The sequence below is a fragment of the Amblyomma mixtum genome, chromosome 5 (assembly GCF_055824585.1).
Source record: "Amblyomma mixtum isolate Tamu chromosome 5, ASM5582458v1, whole genome shotgun sequence".
Taxonomy (NCBI): domain Eukaryota; kingdom Metazoa; phylum Arthropoda; class Arachnida; order Ixodida; family Ixodidae; genus Amblyomma; species Amblyomma mixtum.
The window spans coordinates 31,681,939-31,700,165 of record NC_143016.1 but is presented as its reverse complement, the minus strand read 5'-3'; the positions used below and the strand labels follow the sequence as shown (position 1 = coordinate 31,700,165).

The following is an 18,227-nucleotide window of genomic DNA, read 5'->3' as shown; positions in this document are numbered from 1 at the left end:
TTGCTTTCTATGATAGAGCTGTGGGAACAAATGCTACTGTGGCATAGGCAAATTGCGTGATGGGGCAGGATTGTGATGCAATGCAACTTATTTATGATGCAGCTGTTGGAAGTTAAAGGACGAGCTAGGAAAATATGTTTGCTGTAGTAGATGTGAATGCTGGACTGTTCTCATCATTAATAAAGATTGCGCTTCTGTTTGTTTTGATGACAGCAGAACATTCATGGCTGCATATGAAAATTTAGTCTCTGCATGGTGCTGCAGGAGAAAAAGAAGAATCTTTGGCACTCATCAGCACGCACAGCAGCTAATCTTCAAAGTTGTGTAATAATATTGCCATGGATTGTTATCCTGAAGATTGAATTGTACGTGCCATCAGTAATGACATGTAATCTGAAAGGAACACAAGGACAAACAGCCCTCAGTCTTGACGCTACGGGTTTAACTGAAGAGTGGGAAAATTTTTAAATCCAATTTTCTTGGCATATAAATATGTGCTTTGCTGCCAAAGAAGCTTAGACCTTGCCACAAAGAGCCATAATGTAGATTTTTAGTAATTACAGAAATTCAACCAATGTTGCCCTCCGTATCCCTTTAATCACTCTGTATCCCTCTCTCCTAACTGCATGGCATAACTTTCAAGGCTGACATTAGCCTCCACAGAAGTTAATGGCGACTAAATACTATATTTATATAAAAGCCTAGCTGTGTGTACCTTTTTTGTCAGCCTGGTTGAAATGAGTTATAAAGCACTGTTTAGATCATGGAGCTGATACTGTGTGCAGTTTAATGTTGCTCTGTTGTCGTACTAGTGGAACTACATTGAGTGCGCCTGTGCATTGTGTTTGTGAGCTCCACAGTAACTGAATTTGTACATGGTAAAGTAATCAGTGCTAGGGAACACTCTTGCTGGACACTAGGCATGCACAATCATAAATTGTTCATGAGGCTCTGTCGTCTGTTGCATAAGTGAAGCTTTAAAATTTTTTGCAGCAGTGTCGCTTTCATGTCTTGTTTTGAAATAGTTTCTGTTGGTGTAAAATTATTATTTTTCTTTTTTGTGTGAGTGAACATGTACAACCTAAAATCTTGCACCTGCTACTTCATCACCTTGTGGTCATTTACTTTCAGCCAATGTTGACTACGTTGGCAGGAAAGCTATGGTTCCATTATACTTTCCTTCTTTTCACTGTCTTCTGCGAATAATAGTTGTCAGATATGTGGTTTTCAAGTTTTCGCGCCTTATTCGCTGATGCGAAACCGCATTGATTGCTGAGTCAGCCGTTTGTCCGTGCAGGGCCGAGGGCAGCAGCAAGATCCAGCCGCGGCCCATCACGCCCATTGACAGTGGCAGCAGCGGTGCTGGTTCACGCAAGCACTCTCCCCCCCAGAAGCTTTCTCCTCCGCAGGCAAATGGCAAGCACAGTTGGTCTTCAAGTTCTCCAAACGGGCCCTTGCAGTCACAGTCACAGCAGCAGCAACGCAGTAGCCAACACCAGCCTAGGATATCTCCCAGCCAGCCACAGACGCAGCGGAGCAGCCCCCCTGGCAGCCAGAGCAGCCCTTCCATGCCGACCCTGTTGACGCCTCGAGAAGGAGGTGGTTCGTCTAGCCGGGCTCCTTCGGCGAGCAGGGACAGCATGCCACTGCTCACCACCGAGACCTTACACGGTACGGGGATTTCTCTGGCTTTCTGGAGGTCAGCTGGAGGTCAGCTTGCCTCTGACCTGGAGGTCAGCTTGCCTCAATGACAGGGTCTTTTCAGCTGCTGCTGTCTGTGGCGCACTAGGTTGGAAATTTCAGCGTTGCCTGCATATGCTTGCCGTTAGAATTTTACAGGCTACACAGGTACATGGCTGAATATAAAATAGGCTTGGATCGCAAAACAATAGTATAAAATTTTTTGTGGAGAAGCTAGGCTAGGTATTCGTCTGCATTGCGCAAGGTTGAGGGATCAAATCCTGGACACGCTAGGCACGTTTTGATGGAGAAGAATTTTCAAAAATGCCCATGTGCTGCGCAATGTCGGTGCACGTTGACAAGTGGTGGAATTTTGGGACACTGGTTTCAGAGGTGGAATGTTATATTTTTTGGCCTAGAGCAGTGAAATTTGGCACGCTTATTGGGAAGTGCACTAAATGATTAAATACAAACTTTCAGTCATATACCTTCAGTAGTTCTGACATGTAAATTTTTATGTGCTTCATTGCTAAATCAAACTTGCAGCTAGCCTGGCATGACAACAAAACATGCTAGGAACCTAGAGGCACTAATAAATTTTAGCCAAATGAATGGTTCATTTAGTGTCATTTTCTAAATATTTTAATGAACCTGATTTTTTTCTACACAGAGCATTATATTCATGCTTGCATAATACGCTCATTATCGTCACGTCAGAGTAATTGCAGAGCAAAAAATAAGGGTTACTCAACAATAAAGGAAAATCGCTGCATAAAGAATTGATCAAGAAATACAATGCAACAAACTTCTTGAAAATCAAGCCGTTGTCATGAGCAAGTCATTGTTATGCCACGCTTTTCTGCAAGCAGAGCAGTTGTGTGAAAAAACACTTTTGAGAAAATTAGCACTGAAGTTACACAAACAGTTCATGGCAGTGTGTTTGTAAAGGCCACCACATTTTTAATGCTTGTTTGCTTATTTTTTATTGTAGATTTGTGGTTCTACAGTGAAACATGCTTTCCAGTGATACCACTCTTGTCACGAGCAGCTGTGCAGAAGCAGAGGTATCATACTTGGAAATCGGCTATTTTCACATCAATTTTAGCCAGGTTTTTTTTATAACCCAATTTCAGAAAAACTTTTTTAGGGTCACTTTGAGGCTGTTTCCAGCGGGTTTCTTTTTTTTTTTTTTTTACTGGGTGCGATTTAAAAGGCCTTGTAGATTCAGAATCTGCTGTTTTCTAAACTTAGGTTTAGCAAATTTTTGTGATTTAAAACCTGCATCCCGCCTTAATCAGGAGCCCTCCACTACGGTGTCTCTTGTACCCGATGTGCATAGCTTTGGGATGTTAAACCCCGCATACCATACCACTAGGCCTGTTTGCAAAGTCATGCAATAAACAGCGGCACTTAAATTTGTTATTGAAATCAGCTTTCGGATACCATGTTTTATGTCTATGGCAAAGTTCAAACTTTTCTACACTCAGAATGCTATTGTGTGGATTGTGCATGCAATATCGAGAAGGCAGCAGCGTTTAAATAAGCAGCTGTGTGTAAATAGTTTGCAGCCGTGGTCAGTGCTAAAATCGATGGTATTGTGACTATTGAAGCCTTAGACACAAGTCCGTGGTCCATTTCAGTGGATCATGGTGTGCAGCAGTTTGCTACACATTCATATGGCAATGTCATGATTTGTATGTTGGGTATTTGGGAGAGAGAATCTGTTAAGAGAGAACCACCAGCAAGAAGTAATCAGAATTCAGTCAGCTTCAGTAGCATAAGCAAGCAAGCCATTTAAGTGAATATTTTCAATCTAACTCAAGGCCCCTTTGTGCCCGTGCAGACTCGGAAGAAGTTCCTGATGTGGGCGTGCTTTCAGACTCAAGTGATTCGAGCAACTCCACCAGCAAGAGCTCTGCCAGCTCAGACTCTAGCGACTCCGAACACGAGGATGCTCCACCGCCGCCACAGAAAAACTCTTCCTCTCAGCCTTCCCACTCTTCCAGGGGTCATCATGGTGAGTAGTCTGCTGTCTTTCTGTATTTAATTTAGGATGCATTTGCTGTGCCTAGTTAGGTGATCCTTCGAAATGTTACAAATTATGAGAGTGTCTTAGAAAGCATATGGAATAAAGCAGTTTAATGCCTGCTTTTAAATGGCCTGGAGTTTCTTCGCTGCAGCTGTTCTCACCTGTCTATAATTATTTCAGGGCTTTCTTCAGTCATGGATACGGGTTTATTATAGCATGTTCATACTGTTTCGAAATGGATTAATCGTCTATTTTTTAGCCATGAAGAAATTGTTGAATGGAAGCTGCTGATATACCAAGAGTCCTAGGTAACATTAGTCAAAAATTAGAACTATTCCGAGACAAGATAGGTGGAGGCAGCTTCAGCCACGTTGTTGACCATTGTATACAGTTACTGAAGGTAGTTCTGCATTTTGTTCACTTCATGAATGATTAAATAAATTGAAGAAGTTTACTTTTTGCCTATAGTGTTTCTGCCAAAAAAATGTAGTGCCAAATTTTACATCGCTTCAAAAGACGTCTAATAATAAGTTTTTATTTAGATGTGTGTTATAGGTTCATTTTTGTTCTTTTTTTTGCATGGAAATGAAAGCATGCTAGATATTAAAAAAATCCCGCATGACTATACACTTGTGCGCAGTGACAGTAGCATTCCCAGATGCGAAATTTATAAACACAGCCATGTTCAGTGTTGCCGCGAATGCTATTGGGGTGGAAACAATGAAGTGGGTGCTGGTGTCAACATTGAAAGTATAACACCTGTGACCTGGGTGTGTTCAGTGTGGAGAACAGCGGGCACATTGTTCCTGGTAGTTATATGCAGGCCAAAACACTTGGCAGAGTTTTTATTCAGTGGACAGCATTTCACGAATGCTACAGCTGACTTATTGGAAGAAGTTTGCAAGTTATCAGAGTTCATGCTCAAGGCCAGCAACATTGTGGTGTGGTATGCTCTTTATAGGACTACTGGCACAAGGGCGTGCTCAGCTTCAAGGCAACATTTGTTATGGTCTAGGTCACACATGATGCAGCATTTTAGGTGCTTTGGTGGCTCAGTGGCTGTGCAATTCAGGTGCTGAGCACAAGGTCGCGGTATCGAACCCAGGCCGCGGTGGCTGCATTTCAGTGGGTGCAAAATGCCAAAACACTCATGCGCTGTGAAGTGTCAGTATGCATTAAAGAACTCCAGGTGTTAAAAGTTATCCTGTAGTCTTCTAATATATGGCGACTCTTTCTCTCCCCTTCCATTAACCCCTCCTTCATTCCTTCCCTCGCAGTGCGGTTTAAGCGTCCTCCGAAAGTGTTAGGCAGTTACTGTGCGTCTTTTTTCCTCATAACCACCCCACACCACCACAATCTTTGTTGTCGATTTCCTTCTAGCCATCGCAAGGGGAGCTGCATAGCGTAGTGACCGGTAGTAGTAGTGCCTCATCACTGCTCACTCCTCACCACTGCTCAGTAGCACAAGGCACCAAATTCAGTTCGTGTGGCCAAGATCTGATCCTAAAGGAACATATTTGAAAGTCAAGTGAAGTTTTTGAAAGCAGTGAAGTGGGAACGAAAGGCGTAAATCATTCTCGGCAGTCTTGGTGAAGGAACTCCCATGAAAGCCACGGCCCTTTTAATAACCAGTGACTCCTCGTGGCCCGCTCCAGATGAAGACTCATCCTTTGTGGCTTCAGTGTTCTTGCTTAAAGCAATGCTTATTGCAACGCGTTCTCGCTGGGAGCAGCAAACGCCACTCTACACCACTGAGAACCGTTCATTGTTATAATGTAGAGGCCTAGGCGCAACAAAGTGGCAGTGCTTCACATTGTACTCTTAAGGGTGATTTAAGCATCATCCAAGTTTTCTGCCTCACTATATCACAGAATAAAGCTGTGCCCAAATTTCGCATTGGGGAGTACCGTAACTGTAGAGTTACGGTACTGCCCATTGCTTACTCAGCCTTTAAAAGTGGTCTGTCTTCAAGCTGAAGGATATCCATAGTGGGGCTAGAGCTGTCACATTTGACACAACTTGTTTATTTACACCACTAGTGGCTCTTTAGTGGCTGTTTATATGAAAGTCTGCTGTTTAAAATGAAAAATTGTGTTTTTAATCTTTTCTTGTAGTTTTTGGTGGAGTGCTTACAGGATTATGTACCTGCTGAGTTTTTGATAAGTAAAGGAAAAAAAAACAACATGAGCCTAAAATTCAGTTTTAAGTCTATAGTTGGAACTTACGAGGGGATTGTTGTGGTATCCAATAGATGCTTTGAATAGTGAACTATGACAGGCTGTTATGTCCGCTTCCAAAGACCTGCCATAATTTATACATTTCTATTTTCCTTTTTTTTTTTTGCAGCAACGGTGAATGGAACAAACGGCCAGCACTCCAGTAATGCTTCCTTCTCAAGTATGCCCAGGTTTAGCCAATTGAGTGAGTAATTCATTTTTCTTTTTTTTCTGTGGAACACTTTCACTTTGGGAGTTCGTGTAAAATTACGCTATCTCTTTTTACCCTCCTTTCTTCTCCTGTGATTCACTTGACCAATTTCATATTTTTGAGCAGCTGTCAGAGTGCACCCAGTGTCTCAAGGCATGCAAGAAACCTATTTGCATTTCAAACTGATCAACCTGTCAGTCATGAAGGTGCAAACACACTGAATGAAATTGCTGGCCAGTGTCTCATACTGCATTCATACTTAGCTGGTCATGAAGGTGCAAACACACTGAATGAAATTGCTGGCCAGTGTCTCATACTGCATTCATACTTAGCTGCGGGTGTTAAACTGTGTGGCCTTGCGGTTCCGATGAAAAAGAACTCATGACGAGTTGAATGAAAATGAAGCATTTCAATTCCATTGTCCAGAGCTTTTGGCAACACAGTCAAGAACACACCTCAGAGTTTTGAATCATGAAAAGTGAAGATAGTGTACATCAACTCATCAATTCTCCACTTGCTAGCAGCAAATACATCAACAAGCAGCAGCAAATACATTAACTTTCATAAAGCTTGAAGATGTTCAATATAACTGCTTTGCCGTGAACTTCAACTATGTAACAGGTTAGGTAATGAGGTAGCTAAGGGGAGCATTCATATTAATGAATTTTAAGCAGGTTCCTTCACAGGGCGACATTCTCTTGGTTATGACTTATTGGTGCCATGACAAACTGCGTAGCAAAAGCCATTGTGTGGGCAAAAGTGCCTGTATTTGTGGATGCACTCTTGATCTAATATGTCAGGTGCAAGGCATTCTGGCAAACACTGATTGAACACCATTACCAATCAGTGAAGAACCAAAATGTTTGAGATTATGTCCAAGCATGCATTTTCAAATAGTACCAGCCACGGTCCCAGCGGTAGTTTGATACAGAATGCATTGGTGCTTTTCTTCTAGAAGCACGAGATCAAATAAATGCTTGAAAACCAGAATATAAAGGGTATGTGTGGGAGAGGAACTTGTATTAATGGTGAGAGCATGTGAAAAGTGATTGGCTTAATTTGGTAGGCTTACACTCAACATGCTGAGGATCCAGATAGTTCTCGGAGTGCATTGTGCAAGAAGGCCTGTTGATGGTGGCAGTCTTTGCGGAATTAAAGTATTAGAAAGACTATATTACTATAACTGTTTTTGTTACTGTTTTAACATGAAGGACTACACTCTTTAAACTGCATTTAGTGCCTGTTCTTTGTGAAAATTAATTCTGCGGCTCTTTCTGTTTGCCTGGAAAGAATTTGTGCATTTACTGCAGAGAAAATTGCATTTAAAAATGATCCTGCTATTCAGTTCAGACTTGTGGCGTCTACACACAAAAAGGAAATCCATGATCACCATTTTGAAGTCCACGTCGATGCGGCCTAGCCTCTACGATCCGTACCCAAGAAACTGTGTCAACACACCACAGTTTACTTGCTAAATTAGCAGGTTATGGCGACACATATTTTTTATTTACAACCTACATTATAAAAGCTCTGTTTTCAGTGCAAATAGTGTTGTTGTCATTAAAATATAATAATCTATCAATACAGGCCAACTTCAGCTTGTTGTCAATGGCCTTTTAATAGATGTATATTGTTCTGTATCTTTTAGAAAAAAGCTGCAGTAGGCTCCCTTTAAGACAAAATTGAAAAGGGACCATGAGATTTTGTGTGTGTTATCAGAAGTGTGCCCAGAGAGGCTAAATGAGCATGCAAGGTGCACCTGTTACATGAGAACAATGAACAAAATTACCTTGGAATAAAATTTCCATGTATGAAATGAACTGAAGAGCAAGGGCATGAATTAAGCTGGCATTATCCGACTTGAACATAGCATTGTTCGTTTTTTTTTTCTTTCCGCTGTGTGTCTTTCTTCTGCAGTGACCCGTACTTGTGTATTCATTTTGTTTTTTTTAGCACCTGGTGCTCCGAAAGTTGCCAGCTGGTTAGACATGCAGTACAGGCTCTGAAACCACATGAACAGCTTTCTTTTTTTTCTCTCGCTTATCTCACTCTTTCCGCAGTGCAGCCATTACCAACTCCACAAGCAGGTGCACCACGAGTCTTTTCTCCTGCTGCAAGCAACGCGCATGCAGCACGGATGTAAAATCTCTGTGCTACAAAAATGCATGTCGCGACACCTCATCATTTGAGTAACTGTTTGAGCCTAAATGCAGCAAGCAGGTGTACCGCACGCCTACTCGCCATTTTGTCTGCTAGGAGATAATGGCCGACAGGTGACGCGTGCAACACAGAGATCTGGCCGGGCCAGATCTTTGTGCCGCATGCAGGGAGGCATGATGGTGCCCTTTCTATCACGCACCCACAAGAACGCTTCTCTCCTAGACACTTCTCCGCTATACGCTTCTCCGTAAGAACGCTTCTCCGTAAGAACGCTTCTCGGCAAGGACGCTTCTCGGCAAGAACGCTTCTTGGCAAGACTGCTTCTATGCAAGAATGCTCTTGGCTAGAACACATCCCCTCAAGAAAGCTTCTCAGCGAGAACAGCGCTTTCCCACAATAACACTTTCCTGCAGTGACATTTCCCTGCAATAACACTTTCCTGCATTAACGCTTTTCCGCACCCTTGCACCAATATACAGGGAAGCTTCCTTGCCTTCACTGATGCTCTGGGAGTATCATTCGTGAAATCGTTACGGTTCATAGTCAGTGAGGCAGCTTATGTTAACTTCAGAACACTCAAAGTAGTTCATCTTAAGAGGTCTTCTTTTTTAAGGCGGAAGCATTTAATGCCTCATAGTTGTACAGGAGTTGTCGACAGAAATGTCATGCTTTTCAATTGGTCGAAATGGTCATGACGTCACAGTGCGCGAATTTCAAACGGGGTCAATTGTATTTTGGCTAGTAACCATGCATCCAATTAAAGGGATGGTACAGTGATGCTTCAAGTAAGTGGAACTGAGTTTAGTAATAGCTTAATTAACCACTCAGCCTAATTAACCTTTCTAGTCAGACAAGATAAATAAATAAAACAGTAGGAAATTGGTCGAGTTGGGGAATCGAACCAGGGTCTCCGAGTGCTTGTGCTAACCACTCTGCCATGCCAGCGCGATGGTTTGAAATGAGTGTCTTCATTCACTCCCATCTTCCTCCCTTCCCATACCTTGAGGTTCAGGTGTCCACCATATGAGGTTCAGGTGTCTACCCAGATATGAGGTTCAGGTGTCCACTGAGATATGGGAGACAGTTACATGTCCTTTCCCCAAAAACCATTTTACGATGTGGACTCCTTGGCAGCATTGCAAGACGCTGTTGAGTTCCACTCTTAGAGATGAAGCTTAACATCTTAACCACACATCAGTGACACAAGCAGCAACACCGCGCCTAAGGCCTTCGCCTCACTGCACTTTAGGTCAACAAAGGCCCCCCCCCCGCCGCCTCTCCCCCCCCCCCTAATTTTTTCTTTTTGCGTTGAGTCTGTAGGAAACGAACTGAGTGCTTTCAAATTATTCGGCTTGGCTAAGAATTCGTCCCACTGAGTTCATCTTAACGGGAGTCAAAATCGAACCAGGGTCTCAGAGTGCTGTATATCAGAGAAAAAGTTGCCAGAATGAGTGACCTAACAAATGCACCTGCAAGTGCTACTCTTAAACTATTTTCCACATAGCTGAAGGCTAGACATTATAAGCACAGTTGCAAGCTTCTCGCATTTAAAGGTGCAGTGAAGAGGAATCTGAACTCGTCTTTTTGCCGCGAGAACTCGATCTACACGTTCCGAGCATTCTTAGAAACTTCGACTTATTGCCCTGTGTGGCCGATTTCCCTGATTAAATCGGATTAACATCCGGCTCCCGTCTTTTTTTTTTTCTTTTTATTCGCCGCGTACGGTGGGCGGAGTCGACCAACGCGGGGAGTGCCTTTCAGCCAGCTCCGTGGAGGCTTTGCTTTTGCTTTATTTTGTTTTTTAGGTTTCCGTGAATACAAATAGTTTCATTCGCAGATAGCCGCAAAATAAGCCCGCAGAAATAAAACTACGCGGGGACTATTTGCTACTACGGATTGCTACGTATTACTCCGCCGATGGCAGAGCGGCAAGCCTCCACGGAGCTGGCTGAAAGGCACTCCACGCACTGGCCGACTCCACCCACTGTAGCGGAGAATTAAAAAAAATAAAGGCAGGAGCCGGACGTTAATCCGATTTAATTAGGGAAATTGGCCACACAGGGCAATAAATCGACGTTTTGTAAGAATGTTCGGAACGTGTAGATTGAGTTCCCGCGGCAAACAGACGAGTTCAGATTCCTCTTTAGTGCACCTTTAAGACAACACCACTCATTCAGATCATGCTGATATTTATGTTCCCAGCAAGGTTTTAAAACAAACCAAGAAATCATTCCCACTGTTTAATGCACTGCAGGCTGCACTCACCGGGAAGTAAAGAATTTCAGTGCACTGTTCTCGTCTTGTGCTGTGCCAGGTGTTACTGCTAGCTGCTTCCTGTACACATTGTTTGCTGCAAGATTTTGTGCTTGCTTGTTGTGTTATTTTAATGGCTTCCCCCTCACCCACTTTATTTTTTCTTTTCAGATGAAGATCTGCAGTTAAGTGACTCTGGCAGCGACAGTGATGACTGACCACTCACAGCCAACAGCAGGTCACGTAACTCCAAGCGACATTAGCATAAACGAATGAGGGCTTGCCTCCACGTCATCTTGAAGATGAAGAGGCACTGTTCAGAGAAGAGAAGGGACTTCCGCGCGCGCACACACATAAGACACACAGGCACACACACACACAACTGTGGCACTTCTCCCTGTTTTTCTCTCACTCGAAGACGAAGCAGAGGGAGCACGTGAGAGAGAAAGATGCGATGGGTTCTTTCATTTTTTTTTTCTACGCGTGGTACGAGGGAAGCCAGCATGATGAGCTCATTTTTTTTGTGGAGTAGCAGCTCCAGCTCCACTTTGTTCCGTTTCTGTGCGTTTGGGCAGTGCATCATTCATAGTGTGTTGTTTTTTTTTTTTTTTTCATTTTATGTTTCCCTTATGGTTCATTGAGTGTGATTCTACACAACGTGTGAGTGTCTTCATGCGTGCTTGATTATTGTTGCTTCATATCCTCCTTTACTGATGGCAAGCGCACAAAAAAAAGCACTGGTGAAGCAACTGTTGCCACTTGTTTGTGATTCATGTGCGTGCCAACAGTACTGTAAAACTGGGTGCGTGCGGTTGTACATGCCCTTGGCCAAGACTTTTTTACTTAACCTTGGGATTTTATCACTGTAACTGCAATTGATAAGTCACTGGATGCTCGTGGCAACGATTTTGAGCTAGAAGCGATAGTGAACTGCACCAGGTTTGTACGAGGTCTGACTTAAATCTTGTCTAGGCTGCACATCAGTGCGTGCAAGAGCATGGCTGCTATGTGCATGATATTTCAGAGGCCACATGCATTGCTGGTCATTTGTAGGCGTAGTGCGAATGGATAATGCTTCTTTCATTATGCTGGTCTACATTTCATTAAAATGAAACTTGCCAGCGGACTTTCCTACAATTTGGGACATAGTTCCACATAACACCTGCATATAATTTGTGCTGCAAAGCAGTAACACTTTGGTTTCACTGCCATGAGTGTTGCTTGGCTCAGCTGATCTTGAAGATTGTGAAATGACTTTATAAGCATGCTGCCATCTAGCAGGAATGGTTCTGTCACAAGTCCTTGCTTCCTGTGCTCGGAAGTGCAGTTTGTCGCCATTTGCATATCGCAGGTTTTGTGTGTGGACTGTCATGCCAAAAAATTTCCCATTTTGAACGTTGTACGGACCAGGAATGTGACGTGTTCTGTGAGTTTTTTGTGCGTTCAGCTGCAAAATTTCTTTTTTAAAAGCTCTCTTTTTTTTTCCTTTTTTTGTCTGTCAAAAGGCAAGAAACGACTTAGGATTTTCTGTATATTATTCTGCGATACATAAAGAAGAATTGTTTCACGCATTGATTCATCATGTGTGACTTTCCACAGCCAGTCTGGTGATAAGCAGTCATTCCTATCCAGCTATGTGGAAAAGCCAGCAACATATGCATCCATTTGTTGCATACCTTTGAAATGTTGCTCATGTAGCATGCTGCTTTTGCTTCTGTTGTGGCATTTAAGCTTTTGTTTTCTCTTCCCTCATTAGCTCATGACTGTGCCAATAAGAAATAGGGGAAGTTGGAATGAGTGGCATGCTGATAGGGCTCTCTTTTATAATTTCCTTGTTTGCAGCCTAACATATTGACATGTTTAGTTTGCTAATGTAGGCTGTATATATATTTCCTTCTTCATGATTGTCATGGTTTAATATTTAAACCAGCCTTCAGGAAACAGGAAAGGTTTACATAAAATACTAGTATCATTGATTTCAATATAGGCTCTTTGTGGACAGTAAGAGCATGTTGAAATGTAGCTTATTGTGTAATGTAATATCCATTGTTTTTCATGTAACATGGGCAAAGGATGCAGTATATTGTTCTTTGAGGAAGTGATCAAGTCTAAGAAAATTGCAGCAACAGCACGGCATTTTTTCATGGAGGAAAAAAAAAAACTCGAGAGAGAGAGAGCGTGATGTCATATGATGGCCAGCCTTCGCAAGCCAAGTGTTCATGAAGTAGTTCCCTCCCCCAGTTTTTCGCTCTCTGAGTTGGTCTCTAATGTTTTGGTGCTGGTATATTTTAGTGCACGTGTCTTTGCAGCCTTTGGCGCGGGTATTTCGGGCACCTGAAGTCAGTTTCCCTACGCTGCTCCACACATGCGCGCTTGCAGAGGTGATATCATCGCACACTATCACATGGTGTGTTTGCGCATGTGGAACCGACTCGCTCCTTTTTACTTTTTATTTTTATGGCTAGGCTTCAAGGTGATCACCGTATGTGCCCTCCTGAGTTTTTTTTTTTTTCCTCCATGTATTTTTTGGATATCAAATTAATGTAGCCATTTTCTTGCATGTTTAAGGTAACAGTATTCTCTAGCTTTTCTTCACTGTCAGACTTGAAATCATTCACCTAAGGGTGGACGCGGGGTTCAAATTGCAAAAATCTAAAAAAAAAAATTATTTTAGAAGACGACAGATTTGGCATCTATAATGTCTTTTTAATCGCATCCAACAATTTTTCTCTGAAACCAGCCCAGAATTGACTTTAAAAAATGTTTTATGACTAGGTGCAACTTCAGTGCCAGTTTTCTCAAAAGTGTATTTTGGCCTGACTTCTCTGCTTGCAGAAAGCATAGTATAACAAAGTTTTCACAGATTTTCATGCAGCTTGTTGCATTGTGTTTGTTCCTTGGTAAATTATTTTTGCAATGACGTTCCTACAGTTTTGAATTACTTTTTTATTTTACTCTACGACTACTTTGACATGACAATAATGAGTGCATTATGCAAGCACAGATATAATGTTCTGTGTAGAAAAAAAAAAGTGACCCCAGGCTCCTACCATGTTTTGTTGTCGCTTCAGACTTTCTGGTATAGCAATGAAGCACATAAAACGTTATAATGTGAAAACTACTGTAGATGTAATAGCTAAATTTAGTATGTGTGCATTTCGCGCACTTCTCAAAAATAATGCCAAATTTCATCGCTCTACGCCAACAGATAAGTTCATCTCCAATCCCCGCATCCCCCCTTAGCAAAAGTATTCTGTGTAACAAAAGTATTGTGATTTATCTTTCATAGCTGCATCATTTCTACAGTACAGGCAACAGCTGTATGAATATTGAAACCACATTAATGTTTTTGTGTAGGTGACCTAGTTTCTGCCCTCATTTTTTGCTTACCTCTAAGTAACAAACTTTGCATGTCAAAAACAGACGAGCATGGAAAAAATTTATGCACTTGCACAGCATTTTGCGTCATTGCTTGAAAATCCTAAAAGTTTTCTTTGCTTCAACCACTGTCTTGCACATGGGCATTGCATAAAGACCAGTACGTAATTAATTATCCTTCTTGCTTAATTTCACATCGAATGACTGATTACGCACCTGTGAAAAGCTTGGGTGGTGGCTACAGTATGATACAGCAGGGAGCTGTGAAAGTCTAGTGTTACACCATGTAGCCCCCCCCTCACCTTGCATCTACTAAATTATTTTTGCTGGTGGATTGCACAAGTTCTAGCACTAAACTTCTTGTGAGGCACAATGGGAAATGACTGTCACATCATCCAGAGATGATGTCACCAAAGACTAAGTAGATTTAGCGGTGAAATTTTTGACGTACCAAATAGTTTTGCAGCTCTCAAGACTAAATCCAAAAACAGTGTATGTTGCAGTCTTCACTGCTCATGAGACCTCCAGTGATGCACGAGATTGAGAAAGCTGTAACAAAGCAAAGTGCCTTTGTTAAACCAACTGTGGTTGCGCTTTAATGAGGTGTAAATGGAAACATGATGAGCATTTATAAACGCCTTGGTAGGAGTGTGATGTGAGACTCCAGTGGCAAAGCAGAGCGCACTTGTGACAGAACAGTATGCAGCGTGTCATGTTTGACTCGTCACATGCCAAATGCATATGCTGTCACTCATGCACATTAACTAGCAGCACAAGGGCCCCTAGTGTGTGTGGTTTCTTTTTTTCCTTTTAATTGTAGAAGGGGCTCACAATGGCATCTTGTACAGCTTAGTCTTCCTAGCTGAGTTGAAGACATTGGTGACGAAATAGAAATACACTGTCATTGTTCTTAGCATGTAAATGTGAGCATCTTTGCACCTGGTCGGGAGCTGTGTTAGGTGTTTTTTGGTTTGAGATGACAAACTTCCATTAGTGTGACAGCAAAAGTGCACGTTTTGTACCTTAGTCGTGAGCTGTCGAATCTTCTAGTGTTGTCTTAGCAGTTTTGTAAATGAGACAGTGCCCCCAGTGTCCCTCCCCCCGCCTGGCCTTCCTGCAGGATGTATGCGAGTTACTTGTGGCCTTATGGAAGGAGTTCATCTGCTTTTTTTTTTTTCAATTCCTGATATAATTTTTTTTGTACTATCTGCCAACATTGACTACTACTTCCTTTTGTTACAATTTGTTGGACGCCATGTACAAACATGCATTTACTTGGGCTGTCTGTTAAGGCTCACATTTGTTGGCTTGTGGGGAAAATGCTACCCTCAATCCGCCGTACATTTTATATGCGTTGAGCTAGTTTCCTCTGGTGTTTGCTAAGGGTGCTTTATGAGCAAATGATGTTAGTATTTAGAGCGACAAATTGTTGGTGCTGAGCCTGGCACATCAAGTTCAATAGTGGTGCAATGTGCTTCTGGCGGTGACATCCTCTAGCACAATAGGTTCTAGAAAAGACATTTTTAACATTTACGTATCATCTTGGGGCTAACACATCTTAGTAGTGTTTGTTGGTGTGTATGTTAAAGGAAGTGATTGTGTGTGCTGCTGGCAGTTTTGATTTTTTTTTCTTCTTTTAGTTCTGACTGTAATACTGGAATAGTCTGTCATATGCACCTGGTCATTTGTTGTTCATTTTTGTCCAGGGTGTGAGAGTGTGCCAAGGCATTGGAATGTTGAAGTGAGGAAATGAGTAGTGTGGGAAAAGGAAAGAACTCGTGTGTTGTCTCAAATCATGAACTGCCGTGAATTTTGCTCAAGGTGGCATTCCCAGGAATGTTGTGTTCGTTTGTTAGCCAGCCATGAGCGGAGGAACAATGCTAACTTGCCTCGTGTAGATCTGGTGAAAGCATGCCAATCAATGGCATGGCAAGCATTTCCAGCAGCACAGTCTTAACGGTTATGTCCGCGTGTGGCACAAAGCTCGGTGAAACTTTTCCATGGCGACTTCTTTGCCACAGTGTATAAAAAATGGCAAAGCAAGCATACTGCAGCATTTGGTGAAAGTCTACTTGAAGTGCACAATACCAGCACACATGTTGTGGTAAACTAAGGTCGTCCCATTTCCTTTGTATCGCGCTGCAGCTTAGCAAGAGAGAGTCTTCAGTGGTGAGCAAGCAGCAATCACGGAAAATGAAGCCAAGTGAGGGCAGCTACCATAGCGTTCTTTGGCACTACTTGCAGTGGTGCCTTGCAAACGCAACAACCATCACCCTGCAATGCACATGAAAAACCTTTGTGCACCTCAGGAAGCATGTAAAAATGTGAATTGCTTTCCATATGACCTCTGTTAAGTCCGTGTGTTGCCTCTATTGTTGAGCAAGCAGTTTGCTCCTTACCAGTCTCGAAGTTTTTGGCATATAATGTAGCACATTATTATTACCTCATATGCTGCTGTGCATTAGCTGCTGTTCTTCCCCCCATGGATGAGCACCACTCTGCTGTGCTGTTCTTCATTCTCTCTCTTTTTTTTTTTTTCATACATTCCTGCACGAGCCTGTGCCCCAAGATTCTGCTCGAGTAGAATTTTGTGTCCATGCATTACCAGCTGTGATGACTTAACCTCGTCAGTGCAACAAGATTACGAGGTTCACTGTGAAAGAGACGAGAGGGCCGGAAAAATAAAAGGAAAGAATGATGTGAAGGGACTGACTATGGGCAGGGTGCATTCGTTCATCTTGTGTGGGCACCTGCAAAAACTTACTGGTTGCACCTTGTTTTGAGTTATGATGTTGGCTTTCCAGAACTAGTCATGTGGTTTAGAGTGGAGAGAGAGCAGCGGAGTTGGCATTTGCAGACAAGACTTTTCTTTTTGTTGTAATTTTTTTTTCTCATATTCCACCCCCTACCCCATCCCATTCCATCCCACCCCCTTCCCCGAAATTTGTTTTGGTCTTGGTCTATATTGTGGAAGTGTCTGCTTGGAGTGTTTTGGTTGTTGGCAAAAAAAAAACTGGAAGATGTTGCGAGTGCAGCTGTGACTGTTAGTGACCACTGTTGCCGCTGACATTGCTTTTTTTTTTATTACTGTCAATGAAAATATGAGCATTGCATTCCTTGTGCCAGTGTTGATGCAAATGCACATATGTTACACGTACTTGATAATGTTTGTCCGAGAAGCAGGGTGGTGATAACAATGATACTCTTACCTCTTACATAAAAAAAAAAATGCATTGTACTTGCTTGGTAAGCGCAGTCTGCAGCGTTCAAGATGTTTTTCTTTTCATTTCTTTTTATTAGTCAATACACTGGGAAGTAAACCTCAAGTGTCCCAAGCTTTGTATCTGACTCTGATGACCTATGCATTTGGCTTGGTTTCTTGAGTAGCTACAAAGTAGATAAGATGTTTTATTATATAATTATTATTATTATTAAATATACAAGTTTAAACTGCTGTTGGCATGTGTGTTTCTTGTTGCAGTTGGCTTTCACTACGCACAAAGCAGCATGAATAGTGCTACTTCACCAGAAGTTTCACACTTCGATCTGCATATCACTAAAAAAAAAAAAGCTGAAATCCACGTTTATTTAATTATGAACCAAGTGCATGTGGAATTGTTAAAGTTGCCACAGTACAGCAGCTGAGGCAGTTAGCTATTTGTTTTTTGTTTTTTTGTGACTAGTTTCAAGTCAACATTAAATACGTAAATGGAAGCGTAAGTTGCCAGATTAGTATTTGGGGAAGACAAGGAAATTGTATGAGGCAGCAGGTGTCTGCAAAATAGTTTTAGCGAGAGATTTCTCTATCCGACATTAAGCAGGGGCTTGGTCTGTGCATTTTAGCACCTCTTTGACAAAGGCCCAAGCATTTTGTCGCAATATTAGGGAAAACGACAAAAGAGGTAGGAATATGGGATGCAACCGTCACGTGCTCATACTTGTGATTATGAGGGCCCTCTCAAGTTCAGCAGCACAGCACAAGGCAGGGCAGAAAGGTACAGATCAGTCCTGCATCGCATAAGTGGGGGGGTAACAAATTAGGTTGGGTTTTAGACGTGATCAAGAGAACTGCGCAAACCAATACGGACATGAGGCAGAAACATGTATACACACATACACGAGCATATACTCGCAACTATACTTCCAGAAACCAAACACCGCCTTAAGCAATGACGTGCAGACGTACAGTTACCAGAGCCACGTGTAGGAACCAGCCAGCCCAGAGCTACTATAAAAATATAGCATCAGTGATAGGCACAAAATGAAGCCACACCAGACAAAGCTCGGTGTGGCCAACGCA

At 42.3% G+C, this 18,227-nt stretch overlaps 1 protein-coding gene across 3 annotated transcripts in view; it reads left to right on the top strand.

Annotated features, from left to right (window-relative positions):
- The window catches only part of LOC149341678 (uncharacterized), a 127,868-nt gene extending 110,487 nt beyond the window's left edge, over nucleotides 1–17,381 (top strand). For 2 of the 3 annotated variants that reach the window (XM_089543832.1, XM_089543833.1), the window contains exons 4-7: nucleotides 1,298–1,671; nucleotides 3,524–3,697; nucleotides 6,056–6,130; nucleotides 10,721–17,381. In XM_089543832.1, the coding sequence (XP_089399958.1) occupies nucleotides 1,298–1,671; nucleotides 3,524–3,697; nucleotides 6,056–6,130; nucleotides 10,721–10,767 (670 nt within the window). In that variant the 3' untranslated portion in view covers nucleotides 10,768–17,381. The remainder of the gene's footprint in view (nucleotides 1–1,297; nucleotides 1,672–3,523; nucleotides 3,698–6,055; nucleotides 6,131–10,720) is intronic. The other variant, XM_089543834.1, reaches the window with a different exon arrangement.
- The last annotated feature ends 846 nt before the right edge of the window (nucleotides 17,382–18,227 follow it).